The 15,054-nt window shown below is 38.3% G+C and overlaps 1 protein-coding gene across 1 annotated transcript in view; it reads right to left on the reverse strand.

Moving 5' to 3' along the window:
- Window positions 1-4,275: 4,275 nt before the first annotated feature.
- PXDN (peroxidasin) overlaps window positions 4,276-15,054 on the reverse strand; it is a 75,079-nt gene continuing 64,300 nt past the window's right edge. Inside the window, exons 20-23 of the mRNA XM_015816875.1 lie at window positions 12,484-12,604; window positions 8,163-8,295; window positions 6,755-6,868; window positions 4,276-4,418 (exon numbers count right to left, since the gene is read on the reverse strand). Of these exons, the coding sequence (XP_015672361.1) occupies window positions 4,293-4,418; window positions 6,755-6,868; window positions 8,163-8,295; window positions 12,484-12,604 (494 nt within the window). The 3' untranslated portion in view covers window positions 4,276-4,292. The remainder of the gene's footprint in view (window positions 4,419-6,754; window positions 6,869-8,162; window positions 8,296-12,483; window positions 12,605-15,054) is intronic.

A 15,054-nucleotide genomic window follows, 5' to 3' on the forward strand; every position in this document is an offset into this window, starting at 1 on the left:
TTGTTTAACACCAAACATTTCCTGCTATTTGTTTAGCTATAAATGCTGGAAGTTACATCATTTTACATATTATTTGAACAATATTGATTATAGTGTTAACAGAAATGGGCTACAAGCCCTCTTTTCAATGACTCATTGGATTTTTTGCACGGAGATCAAATATTTTATTTCAATATAGGAAGCCAGAGTTGTTTGGTTACTGATTCTTGGAAAAGATACTCTTCAGTGACCATGGTGCAACCCTGTGCCCCTTTATTTGGGTACAGATACCCCCCCACACACACAGACATTTAATATGACTTAATTTGAGTAGATTTGCATAAGCATGTTTTGCAAAATACCTGAGCAGGTTTTTTTTAGTGTATCTGCAGCATCAAAATAAATTGACATTAGTAATGTTAAGATTTCAACATGTTGTATATCTGCAGTAATGTGCTTCAGTTATGGTTATATATCATAATTTGTGAATTTGCCCAAATATGAAACAATTCTAGAGAAAACCCCTACAAAAAAATGTGATCTAGATTGTGAAAACACAGGATTTACTGAGGTACTGAAAGGCCTAAGAGGTAATCCTTAAAATTAAGTACAATTTTTAAAGCATGTCTTCGCGTCATGGGCATCAAAGTCAAATCTTTATCTAGGAATTTGCTTTTGATTTCAATCCTGTGCCTGTTTATCTGGTTATAAGTCCTACTGAGTTTGGGCTTACTTTTAAGTAAAGATGTTTAAGATAGTAGTCTTTAAAAAAATCTGTAAAATGTGTTTATCAATTGCTATGTATTCTCAAAATACTTTCCTAAAGCAGCTACTAACAGATGCTGGTAGAATACACACTGAACAAATCCCATGGTTAATTTCTCTTTTTGAAATTATATGAAAATTGATTAATGTCACTTCAGAAGATGGCTAAATTCTACAAATTAATGATTTGCTGAAGTACCAGTCGTGAAGACAAACACATCGGTCAAATGAGGTATGAGAGCTTTTCTTCGCTGACTGTAATAATATATGGCTGGTTATAAAAAAGGCAATATTGAAAATACAGGTAAACACTGCTAAATTAATGTAGACATAATAACAGTCCTTAAAACACATATCTGGGCATACAGATTCACAAATAGTAATGTTTAACATGATTTTGACACAAGTACTAAGTAGAGAAAACAGGCGCCATGTAACCAAAGACTTTGAAATGTTTTGTTCCTTCATACTAACATATTGCAAAATCATGCAACAATTCATCTAGGATCAATAGATTTTAGGTGCTACTCTATGCACACTGCTTCAGTACAACTCATTTGTTCACGAAGTATTTTAGAGAAGCTTTAGCAGCATTTTCATTAAAGGTTGGCACCTTTTATACACAGATGAATGCATGGCATCTGTTTTCAGGCTACATAATAATTCAGGTCAGAAGGCGAATGTAATTTTGAAGATGTCTTTTCCTGGAAAATTGTACATTTAACCAGTATGGTGCTAGTATCTACATCCAAATAATCTTTTCCTGAAACCGTCACCTACTGGTTTTTATGTTCACATTTTCAAGGTATCTTCTGAGTTAGCATATCAGGGGATAAGCTCATTGGAGAATCATAGTTTAAACTTTCCTGGTCCTCAGGCCAAAAATGCTGTTATCTATATCTCTAGCTGTATCTGTATTTAAAACTATGGGATCCAAGCCATACAAAAAGCAATTTTGTTGAACCTGACTTAAGTCAGTTCTGGAACAATTGATTAAGGCATGTTCTATGACAGTGTTTTCAATCTTAACAACTGTCTATATGGAGATTCTTGGTCAAAGGTGCTTTTTCAAAAGGCAACTGGACTTTCAGAGTTGAAGAATTTTCTTGGATGAAAAGTGAAACATCTTCCAGTTGCCGTTGGCCAAAGCACCTCTGGGACAATCTTAACAATGTTAAGATGTGTGTAACTCATGCTTGCTGGGGAATTCTGTGAGTTGAAAGTCCACAAATCTTAAATTTGCCAAGTTTGAAAAACACTGTCATGGAACATTTTCTAAGAGGACATGAGTATATTTAAAGCTACCAGATCTGGGATGCTAAAATCCAGATAACTATTAAATGGTAGCAAAGAAATACTGATCTGGTATCCCTAAACTATTTGGAAAAATAGATTCTGGGAGGTCAGAATGCACTCGGCAGTGAAAGTACGTTAAATGTCAGAAAAGTGCTAGAAGAGATAAGAGATTTCAGAAATTATTGTGGTATATGCAAACACAATATTCCCAAGAGGGTTCTTAATTCTTCCATTGTTTTAATAACTGTTTGATTAATTTCTCTATTGTTACATATTTCCCAGAACGGCATAATGCCTCCTACCTCTTCAGTCATCATTCTGCGCCTAAGATTTATTATGATAAAGGAGTCTTCCATAATGGTTTATTTCTTGGCACAAATGTGGATTATTTGCAATTGCTAAGATATAAAGTAGGAAAATATGAGTGCATATAAGCTGGTTAGTAAGTGAATAATGAAAAATGGATGCCTAAAACAGCTGAATATTTATGGGAGCCAGAATTAATTTGTGGCAGGAGTCACTATGAAACAATCCTCACATCCTTTTAGCTGGCTCAGCCTCGGAAGATATGATAATAATGGCTCTGGGCAGGGTCAAATATTATCACTGAATGAATACAGACAATATCCACATCATAAGGATGAGAGTTCCCAGACTTATTTGAATTCTGGAATTATTTCACATCTATAAATTAAGTTCTGATGTGGCAGATTTCTTGGACCACTTGAGCAAGTTTGCAGTACTATATGTAAGAAAGATGAATTAATGTAGATAGGAAATGGAAGTACAGGCAGCCTAAACATCACAACTGAGACAAGAATGGCAACAAACAGGAAAACGTAACACAGGTGAAAAATGTAAAGCAGCTGAGCAATTGCCCTTTAAACCAAGAAGTACATATTTTCAAAAGTCTAAAAGTGTGAGAATGTGATATGATTTTTATTTTCCATATCCTTTTTCTCATGCATGCATAGATTTGTGAATTAAGTTATTGATTCTTGTGTTACAGCCATTCCTCTAGTAAGGTGTGGTGGAGAGTCAGAAGTTTGTTGTACCACAAACTTATGAATATTTTATCTGAGTTTTCCAAACCTGTCAACTTCCTTTGGTCTGGACTTCATCTCCAAGAATGGTCAACAAAGGCCAATCTGGCCAAGGAATTCCAGCATTAAAATCCATAAAAATATGAAAGTTTTCAAACTTGGGAAACATTGTATTACACTGGAAGTTAAATGATGATAGATGCAGGCATTGGATAGGGCAAGATTTAATTAATACAACTGGTGTGTAAACAGATGCCAAAATTAAGATTTTTCATTCTTAAACTCAATTAGAATTAATACTGCAAGATAGAGTATGATTGTGTTATTGTGGCAATGACATTCTAGCATGATTAGCTTTCTAAGTCAAATATCTGTATCTTTCAAGTTAGAAAGATACTGACCCAATGGTTGTATCATACTAACATTTGCTTTGTTTAGTTTTGCTTACTGAATTGTATGAAACCAGCCACCGTGGTCTTTGAAAAACTTTGTTTATAGCTTAGCATATTATTCAGTGCCACAGAACTGGAATCCAAAAGTCCAGATATTATTTTCTCATACATCCTTTGCTAACGTCTACTGGTATTGCAGAGTTCTGTAGCCCAGACATGGCAGACCTAACACTGTCTGAATTCAGCCAATTGTGGTTTATTCACTATGACATGGTTAAGTAGGAGTGGAATAATGTATGACTCCAGGCAATATCTGTGTTCATATATTGCACTAAGCCTTGATTTTACCATGGTGCATTCACTAAACTATAATGGCTGTAAGTACACCAAACACTAAGCCATGGTTTACAGAACCACATAATACAATATGTAAACCTAGGCGTTATGTTATGTGGACCTTATTTCCTTTAATGGCACCTGATTTCCTACCAGTGTACAAAGAAAGAAAAAATCAACCTGGGAGCCTAAAAAACTAAACAAATGTTTCTCAAAAAAATAGCACCAGTTTTTAATTTCTTGAACCTGAGAAGTTTCAACATAAAATTATCTTGACTAACACTGTTTCCCTTTCAATACTTTTCACCTTGTGGCTTTCCAATGGATAAGGAAGTAAAATCGATTTTCTTACACTATTACCCCATTATCTGAATGCTATTCTCCTTTAACCTCTTGGCTGTCTATTGTGGTTTAAAGCCTACTGTTACCTGTATTTGCCATTGGCAGATATCAATATGACTTGATATGTGACAATTGAGACTTAGGGTGCGTTTCCCTTGCTAACGGTTTGTTTTAGGCACACGGGACAGCAAATGCCCTTCAACTTCACAGGTGTAGCACAATCAAGTGATGGACACGATTCCACATAACAGGTGACCTGACCAACCTGCATTTTAAAAGGTAGAGAGTGACAGTTTAGTTACTTTTTTAAAATAAAAAAGAAGAAGAAAAGATAAGATTAACATGTACATTACTGAAGCACATGCATTTGAGATTTGGGCCTGTATTGCTCATACAGTATAGGTTAAATATTGAAACAGTAAATATTTTAACTCTAAGCTGCTTGCTGGATTCTGAATGAAAATATTATGCACAAATCAATGGACAAACAAAGAGTGGAAAAAGCTTCACATTGCTTGATAAATTGGGAAAAATCTTTGCATGAAGTAATTGTAAGTAGACTGGGTCACTGTTTTCTTGAAATTAATCAATTTTTGGATCAAAGAGAATCTCTAAAGAGAAAGAGATCTTATTCCATTTATATATCATGCAGACCTCTGTTCCTTAAATGCCATTATCCAGGAAGGTAAGGTATAAACTGGAGTAACAATGATAATAAAACTGTAAACCTAACAAATATTAATATGCACAGCTTGTTCAGTGACTGCTAGCCATCTCTTGAAGTACCATTGGGTACTTCGTGGTTTTATAAAAGTCAGGAATCTGTTAAAAACATATTTTGCACTTTTATCTGAAGACTTTCATGCTCTTATGCTTGGATTTTTTTCAATGATTTTGGTAAGCTCTGTGAGACAAAATATTTAATTCCATGGGCTTTGCTCTGAACTAGGAGGCTTCTTCCAAGTTTTCAGTAATTTGCATGAATGGAAGCACCATGGAAGCATGATGACATTCTGAACGCAGTGACATATATACATTTGGCAGCTGCCCACCCAAACAAAATGAATAAGTTGAAATATTTACATTATTGAGGGGTCCTTGGTGCTCTCTGAGCTTGCTTGTCTACTTGCAGATGTTTCTTTACCCTAACTAGGTAACATCATCAGTGCTAGTGAGGAGTGCTGTTTGCTGTCAGTTTATATTCTGGTGTCTTGCCTGTCTCTTTGGGTGGGGGCAGTCTTAGGGATTCTTTGGTTGGGCTGTTTACTAATGGCTCTGTGGCAGTTTCTTGATTGGGGTGTTGCTTACTTGATTGGACAAGGTCTGAAGGTGACCTTGGAGTTAATCTATGCTGACCTGAATGCTGATTACTGGTTGGGAGGTACTGGAATCTTTTTCTCTTTGGGGCTAGTTGATTTGTCTCTTGTGCATCATCTACAGATGTTGTTAATGTCTCTGTGTCTCTTGATGGCTGATTTGTCAGAGTGCCAGGCTTCTAGAAATTCCCTAGCATTTTTGGATTTGGCCTAGTCTAGGAATGTCACATTTTCCCAATTAAAATTATGGTTAATGAAAGGACATTATTAAGTCCTAGATATAACATTATGTTATTAAATGTTATTGATGTCAGGGCTCCAGAAAGTTTCCATGGACTAGTTGTTTCAGTATCTTGCAGCAGCACACACACATACTACTCTGCCTCCAAGGCTTAGGGCATTGTAAAAACTTGAAACAAATTTCAAAATGCATAAATTTTTATGGATCACAAGCCTCTTCGCTAAACACACAGAGAAGGGAGCTTTATACAGATCACAGCTGGATTGTCTCAAACTTTCAAATATGACTGTGCAATAATAGAGTAACATGCATTGTTATGAGGGTCTTCTTAGAAGCGAGTCACACCAGGTTTGATGAGACTTACTTCCGAGTCGTTCTGAGCAAGGCTGCTGCAATCTTAAAAGAGAGTTCCCCTTCAAATAAACAAGCTCAAGTGGGTACGGAAAATATAGAGGCAGTAATTCAGAATTAGTTTGTCTTGAAGACTTGTTAAATTTAATATGCAAAAGTTCTGCAAACTGCCTGACTTTATTCTGACTCAATACCGTTTATTTTGGTTTTACTCACCACTCAGAGGACAAGAGAAAATCCAGGCACGGAAGTGTGTGGTAACCCCAGGCCAGAATACTGTGAACTAAACAATCCCTTTCTTTAAAAAAAAAAAATTAGCTACATAGCTTCATAGCCAAATGGGCTAGAAACCTTGTTTTCTAAGAAAAATTTAAAAAGTAGCAACAGTTTAGATTTTTCAGGAAGCCCAATTTGCCAATTCTACATTCTCTGGCAGCAATTTATTTGGCAAGGAGACAATCCAGTCAGTTGAAAAGCAACAGCTTGTCTCCTTGGCAGTCAAAGCGGCAGACCCAAACACTGTGAAACTATGATAACAATAACATTTTCATACAAGCAAAAAGAAGCTCCTGAATATAAATGTGGAAAGTTGCAAGCCCTCTACAAATTTCTCAGGAAGATTCACTACATGCCAGGAGACACACAGCCAAGAACACATGCATACATGTGTGCCTAAAAACATGTTAAACTCACCTTGCATTCACATGTGGTGCAGGGGTCTTTTTTCCATGTTTCATTACTGGAGTAAGATTTGCCATTTGCATCAGTACATTCGGTTCTACTGAGCCGTGACTCAAGTTTCTTTATCTGAACGGGGGAAATGTTGTTTATCCATCAGTGCCAAAAGGACTTCTGTTTCCATTTATGTGCAATGCAACAAAGCCATAGAACATCCTTCAAAATTCTCATGGTAATGTCATGTGCATTTTACTGAGAAATTCTGTACTAAGATGGCAACATAAGATGGTAAAGTTGCTTTGCACGACAATAAATAAGGAATGGGAGGCATTCAGCAGCTAAAAAAAAATTAGGTTCCCTTTGGAATTTCTTTGACATTTTGTGCATTAAAGTATGTATTTTAATTCTGTTCCTTTCCTGCGGAAAAATGTCATTTAGGATATAAACCTGTTTCGCCACTCCATCCTTAAAAAGAAGAAATAACAGACTCAAACCAGGCTGATTTGGGAAGTTTTGCTTCTCCATTAATTAAACAAGGAGTTAGAAGAGAACCGGAAGGATGTGATGGACACACACAGTGATAATCCAGTCATAAGTACATTTAATCATGTAAGAACTATTGGCCAGATTCAGTTCTGCATGTCGTAAGTGTGTCTTGGATTCAAAGTGTAAGGAGGTTGTAGAACAAAAATGCATGAGGAAGAAAAGACAAAGACTTTCTTGGTTATTTTTTCTTCTCCTTTCTAGTGCAATTTGTCCCTCAACTTTATCTTTGCACAATTCTGTTTGGAAAGCAACTGATCTAAGAACTTTGCAAAGCTAATATGAATCTGGATTTTCATTCCAGGTTCAAACCAAACTGTAGTTTCTGCACCATAGTAATGTGTTTGCTAACATGTCTCTCCTAGGAACTCAAGTCAGCATATATATATAATAGTCTTTCCTCCAACTTTTCCCCATACAACCCAGTATGGTTAGAGTGTGTTATGAGAAAGTGAGCTTTCATGAATGAGGTAAACTTGAACCTGAGAATCCCAAATCCTAATCCAACACCTAATCTAGGATAATATTTGATCTTAGTATATTTCAAAAGAATACCTTGCTTGAATGAAAAACATTAAGCAATTGTATATTACACAAATATGTTTTCCTAAAGCATGCAAACTTTAATCAGAATTCCTCCATGAGGAGATGGTGATACAACGGACATGTCTACTGATTTTCACAATTCTACAGTCCCTGCCACACCACCTTTAAGGATCCCTAGTGTGTCCACCAATTGTCCCAAGCAGGGTTTTGGTATCATGGGGAATAAGTAAAAATTGTCACCCTCCTACACTGGCAGGAGTATCCTTTCAACTCTTAAGTTGACTCCAAAAACATTTTAGTATTTAATGTTATTTGAAGAACTGTTCACACTTACCTGTTTTCTGAGGTCTGTAATTGTTTTTTGCATATCTCCAACAAATTCTTTGAAATCATTCATTATGGGGGTTTTCTTGTGCTCGTCAAAAGATGAAGTTGTGCTGTTAAACAATGCATTTGCTCTTGTAAAACTAGAACAAGAAGAAAAGTAAGTTACATACATTGTGCAGAAGAGGCATCGATGTTTTTTAAAAATCTGGTTGTCTATCTTGTAAAGGCTATCTTTAATGCATTATCACTAGCACGTGGAGATGACCTGAGGACCCAATTTGCTGGGTGAGAAATTTGAATACATGCAGTTTAAATCACAAGTTTTAAAAAAATAGTATATTATATTTATTCATGAAATTTTATGTGTTATATGCAATACGTGCAATGAATTTTTTTTAACATACTGGCAAGCAAAAGAGATATGCATTGATTCTAGCTCCATATGCTGGATGTAGGTGATCAGCCAAACCCCACAAAAAAGAAAGACATATTATAATGGATCTTCAGTGTTATGAGAGCATGTAGACTATTAATTGTAGAAAATATGTTGCCAGCAGTAAATCTCACCATGCTTCCTCCTGAATACAGGTAGTCCTTGAGTTTCGAACTTCATTTAGCGAATGTTCAAAGTTACGACATCCCCACCAAAAGTACTTATGACTGGGTCTCAAAGTTACGTATGTTGCAGCATCACAGTGGTCGTTCACATGAACAACTGCAGAGATGCTACAGCATGCTACTTTGGTGCCACACCTGAGAGTCCCGAACTGAAGCTTTGCATAGCGCAGGTTGGTGGAACCAGCTCACTCCTCATTGCAAGCATGGGATCCCATTCATGGCCTCGGCCTCTAACCTGGAACTGGAGGCAGCCTGGGGGAGGGTGGGAGGGTGGCCTCAAATGTCTGGGCGAAGCTGTTCTTTGCGCTCCATTGCTTTGTCACGGTTAGATAAGGACATACCAGGTAATTTTAGTTCCCCTCCAAGCAAGAATGGAATGGAGAATACCTTCCATTGCCTAACCGCCACTCTTGGCTGTGCCGCTTACAAAACACTGCGTTGCAAATGGAAGAAACGTGCAGGAAACAAAAGAAGTTCGTGGAACTAAAAAAAAAAGAAGTTAAGTCAGACCTCCCAAGTTCTTGTGAAAAAAAAAAAAATCTCGTGAAGTTGGAAGCTCTCCAGCAGCACAATTTGTGAAACCTGGGCAGGTTCAGCACTCCAGCAAGTGGCAGGGCAGGGGCGTACCCCCTTGTGACAGAGAGGCTGGGGCTCGATGGGGAAGGAGAGAGACTGGTCTGGCGCTTCTCCACCTGGCTGGACAAGGGCTCCGTCACTCAATGCCGCTCAGGAGGTGAGCGTGGGAAGTGCGGGTCTTACAAACGTAGCGCCAAAAGTAAATTAGCAGTCATTAATGGGGTGGGGACGAAAAGGCCAAGCAGCTTGGGTCCCCAAGATATGGAAAGAGGAGCATGGAGTTTCTCAATGGGTAGGGGGTGGCTGGACGCATTGGTCTTGTCTCTGCATTAGGCTCCCCCATTGCCTTCCCCACCCTGAGATACCTCGTGTGCACTTAATGACCTGCATATTCAGTGAGTGAATGCATGGGCAAAAGCAGGGAGTGATCGCTTTCAAGTTACGCAATTCTCAGATTACGAATGTAATTGGCAGGCTCCGTTACATTCGTAACTCGAGGACTACCTGTACTAGAAAAGTATCTCTATCTTACAGAAGGACTGGAAAAGGAGAGCTCTTGCTTGCAGGACCTTGGTCAGGATTAATGAAGTACATCAAAGCTCTTTAAATTATCAGAATGAACTCAAATATGAGGGCAATTCGGAAATAAACCTCCGTTTGGTTATCAATGACAGACACTCGCAGATACAGAACTTTTATTATGCACATTAGAAAACTACATTACTTTTCAACATAATCGCCATTCAAATTGAGGCATTTATCATAACGTCTTATTGTGAACCAACAGCACACCGGAAATGATGCCATAGATAATGTGAAGATGCCAAAGAAGTAGTCCTAGTGAAGTTCGTGGAGTGTGGTTCAACCATCAATTCAGAAGTCTACCGTCAAACGTTATGAAAACTTCAGACGAGCCATCCATAACAAGCGTCGGGGCATGCTGACTTCCGGTGTGGTGTTGGTTCACGATAATGCTCACCCGCACACCGCTAGACGCACCCAAGAGCTTTTGAAGCAGTTCATTTGGGATGTTTTTGATCACCACCACCCCCAATAGTCCAGATTTGGTGCCGAGCAACTACTACTAAAGAATTTCACACCTTGTAAGACATTATGACAAGCGCCTCAATTTGAATGACGATTATGTTCAAAAGTAATGTAATGTTGTAGTTTTCTAATGTGTATAATAAAAGTTCTGTATCTGCGAGTGTCTGTCATTGATAACCAAACGGAGGTTTATTTCCGAATTGCCCTCGTATTTTGTCTTGGGATACTGTTTAATCTAGTACAGCTCACTGTTTCTGAGTCTCCATCCCCAAAATAGACTCCCATTGTGCAGAATAAATTCTTCTTCCTGAGAAGAGACTTTTGTCAGTCTAAAAAACAGTAGTTTGTATCCAACTGAAATGGCCTTGCCCTTTTCTTTTATTGTAGGTTTGCTGGCTGTCTCAAAATCTCTTCTGGGGAATTCTGATATTTTCTAGAATAAATTTGGAAATGATGAGGACAGGGCCTGGGGCACAGAGTTAGGAAGCTGGGTTGCAAGAAATCCATTAATGCCACGTTTAATTTTACTAACTTAACAACTGCAATGTTTCACTTAACAACTGTGAATCACAACCATCATAAAATGGGGCAAAACCCATTTAACAACTATTTGTTTAGGAATGGAAATTTTGAGCTTAACTGGGGTCGTAAATTGAGGACTACCTGTATGCTAACTTTGGGGTGCCTTATGTGTTTTTTTAATCAGTGATGTGGGAGCACAGTGGTTCACATGGTTGAGATGCTGGTTTGGAGGTTAGCAGGCCTGCGTTCAAGACCCGGGTGCTGCCATGGGGTGAGGTAAGCTCCCATCCTTCACTCCAGCTCCTGCCAGGGACATGAAAGGAGCCCCCAACTGGCATCACCCGAGCAATGGTGATGTCACCTGCTAATCCTTTCAACCGGGAAGCATCTTGGTTCTTCTGATATAAGTGCAATGCAGTCAGTGATGTCATCAACGTAAACAAGCCCATGTGATGCAGCCATCACCAGGTCATTACCCTGAATGGATAATGACATGCATACTCCCTCCCACATAAGGGTGGAGTTACAAAATCACAACTCCTACTGGACATGATGTGTTGAGCGTAATCAAGAGAAGGGTGACAATCAACCCTAGACTGCTTAATCCAGTGGTGGCGAACCTATGGCATGCGTGCCAGAGGGGGCACTCAAAACCCTCTCTGTGGGCACATGCGCTGTTGCCCCAGCCCTGCCTCCCCCCGCGCCCCCTCACCAGCAGCCCCCTGGAGAATTGCCCCCAGGCGCAGCCTGCATGGAGCAGCGCAGCCAAGGACATGGCAGCCAGGCAGTGGGGACAAGACTCCGCCCTCGCGCCCCATCACGCGCAGATGGTGCTGTGGGGTGTGGGTGGAGGGCGTGGCCACCATGGCACTGCTGGGCTGCCTGGACGATCTGTGGCGGCCATGGAGGCGGTGGGTGGCCCTGCAGGTGGGTGGGGCAGGGGGCAGGGCGGCAGTTTGGGAGTATTCGGTTTCTAAAAGGTTCGCCATCACTGGCTTAATCCAAATCTAGCCCTAATCCTAAATGGATTCAAACTAATACTAAGTAAAAAAGAATAATTAACAGAACTCTAGTCTATGCTGTATTTGGGAAGCAAACCCGATTTGTACATTGTGAAATAAATAATAGCTCAAAGATGCTTTTTAATTTGGTGGTGTTTTAAAACCAGAGTCGTGAATGCCAGCAAAGGAGATTCTAAAAGGCAGCCATAGCCTGCGTTTGTCCTTTTCCCAAAAAGGCTGTATGCAGCTTTTAAAATTACTCCCTGAATCTCTCACTGCAATCTTGAAAAATTGCTTTAATTGTGCACCTAACTAAGAATAGTTTTTGAAATATTTTTTGAGTTATCAAACAAGTTGACCTCTTACTTGGCAAATTATGGATATTTCCCCAAAATTGACATGATGGAAGAAAAAAAATCAAGTTGATCAAAATAAAAACTTGGACATAAGATCACATTAAAAAATACTTGCTGAGATGTTTTGGGTTTTATGCTTCAGGCAGTTAAATCATAAGCAGCACAATAAATGTTAAAAGTAGCAAGTAAAAAAAAATGCAATATGTACCTTGATGCTCTTGGTGTTTTTAGCTGCTTTGAAGGCTTGTCTTCCCGGAAACTGTAATCAAGAGAGCGCCTTCCTCGGAAGTGGTAAGAAAATGCATTGAATTGTCCTCTAGTTCTGCAATCTGAAATTAAACAGAAAATCCCAAACTTTGTTAAGACTTCAGTTTTTTAAAACATGAACAAACAATGTTTCTTCCAGAATAGAAACTATTGTATTGGAAAATTGAAATATATCCTTTCCATTTTTTTCAGCAAAACTTCATGCATCTGAGAAGAATCTACCATGTTAATAGATGTAATCATTTAGTCTAGATAATATATATTGCATTTCTTTTTATAGCTTCACAAGCTAAACTACTTGCTGATGCTGGAAAGCAAGAAAGGAAGGAAATTATGGGCTCAGAGTATGGTAAAATGCATTATTGAATGAGGAAAGGTGTTAAGACGTCTTGTAGAAGATGATAGCATAGGATACTTTACAAAACATTTTCTGGATCCGTTTGATACTAATAACCATAATTTAGCTACTAATGTTCCTTCCTAGTGAAGATGCTCAGGAAGATATTGGAAGAAATGGACACATTCCACCACTAGTTCAGACATGGCTCTGGAACGGAATCATCTTGGATTGCCTTTTATAGGATCAATGATGTTTATAGGAAAAACAACTTGTAGGTTGAAGGCACTGTAGTATAATGGCTTGATTTTTACACCAATGGGATTGGGTTCAAAAGTTAGGATTGGATGTCATTTTCTTCATCCTATTGTAGTTATGATTCCACAGTCCTAAAGGTGCTTTTTCCCAAGGCACAGATGGAACTTTCTTGGTTTTCTCCTTGAAAATATTTCACTTCTCATCTTGGATGAGAAGCTAAATGTTAAGCACCCTCCTTCAGGTCACTGCCAAAACTCTGTACACCCCAATCTTATTCAAGCTCTGCAAAACAGCATTCCTCTCCACCTTCTCTGCCACAGCCTTACTCAGTTCAGAAGCTAAATTTAATCCTAATAAATTCTGCCACAGGTTATTGCATTTATCTTATGAAGACATGGGTGGAGCAGAGTTGAAAGAATAAAATAGGTATCTTCAATTTCTTTCTTTCTTTATGTATTTATTTGTCACCCATCTCCTTTTGAAGCGAGTCCGGGTAGCTCAGAGCATAAAAGCACTAAAATCACCAAAAATAAATATTCCTAACTCAATAAAAATGTTAAAACATCTGAAAGTAAGGTTTCAAAGTCACATACCGAGGAATACTGAGAGATATGTCGATGGTGAAATGGCATTTTCTAAGAAAATTTGTTATCTCTTACTAATGGGAGATTTGTTCATCAAAATGGCCCACTGACAGCACTGTTCTGGGAAGTCAGATGTCTGAACAAACATCAAGGATGTCTAACTAGGTAGATCTGTGGAAAGCAGAGATTTGAGGCTTTCAGCAGCTTATTTAGGGAAGGCTGAAGACTGGGAGTACTTGTCAGTGGTCACAGATGAAAATAAGACGAATCTGGAATACTGAGCAACTATCACACAGTGAAATACATTTGCTGACCATTTTCTGATTTTGTTATTATGCAGAAGAAAAGTTGCTGGGTGTGTGTTGGTGTGTGTGTGTTGCTGTGATTAAGCTGGCACTTGCTTAAATGTTCCCGAAGACAAAATGTTTGGGGGAAAAAAAACCCATACTTTAATACTGAACCTGGAAAAATATATAAGAGTAAAGAAATAGGAAAAATAATAAAAGCATAAAAACACAAGCCCAAGTATAAATACTGAATAAGTAAATAAACTGTGGTATTTGAATTATACCAAACTAGGGAATGCTTGTTTATAGAAATTCAAATTTGTAGTATATTTTCATACACAAATAATCTAGAACAATACTTAGCAATTTTCATCAATAAATGTATTGTTCATCAATAAATTGTTTATTTATTTATAAATTGTTTATTTATTTATTGTTCATCAATAAATTTATTGTTCCAATAGGGTAAAGATATATAGTTATTAGATAGTCATAACTATAGACACACATACACACTCAGTCTTACAGGCTGCTTCAGTACAGGTAGCCCTCAACTTTACAACTGTGATGGCCATAAGTTGTGACAGTTTTAAAGTGAGTCACCCATGTGAGCAATCTGATTTTATGACTTTTTTTTTTTGCATTGGTCATAAAGCGAATGCTGTTAAACAAACTCATTGTTTGCTATGGGGCATTTTTGCTGAAAACTGGAAGTAAACCCCAGTTTTCAGCAAAAATGTTGTAAATCATGGGTCATGTGAGCTCAGGATACTACAAACAGCCATAAATGCGGGCCAATTGCCAAGCACCCAAAATGCAGTCACGTCACTGTGAGAACCAGGGGATGGGTACCTTTTGAAGGCTCCGTTGGAACTTTGATGAATCACTAAACAACTGATTGTAGGTCAGGGACCACCTGTAATATGTGGGCTCCTATAGTAGTTCTGAGTGGATAGATAAAGAAACTGGAAATAAAACTGTACGTGTATTAATCTAAATGTTGCCTTCGAATCAGGGTTGACTCCTGGTGACTGCCGGATACGTTA

The sequence above is a fragment of the Protobothrops mucrosquamatus genome, unplaced genomic scaffold, assembly GCF_001527695.2.
Source record: "Protobothrops mucrosquamatus isolate PMUCROS unplaced genomic scaffold, P.Mucros_1.0 scaffold515, whole genome shotgun sequence".
In the NCBI taxonomy this organism is placed as follows: domain Eukaryota; kingdom Metazoa; phylum Chordata; class Lepidosauria; order Squamata; family Viperidae; genus Protobothrops; species Protobothrops mucrosquamatus.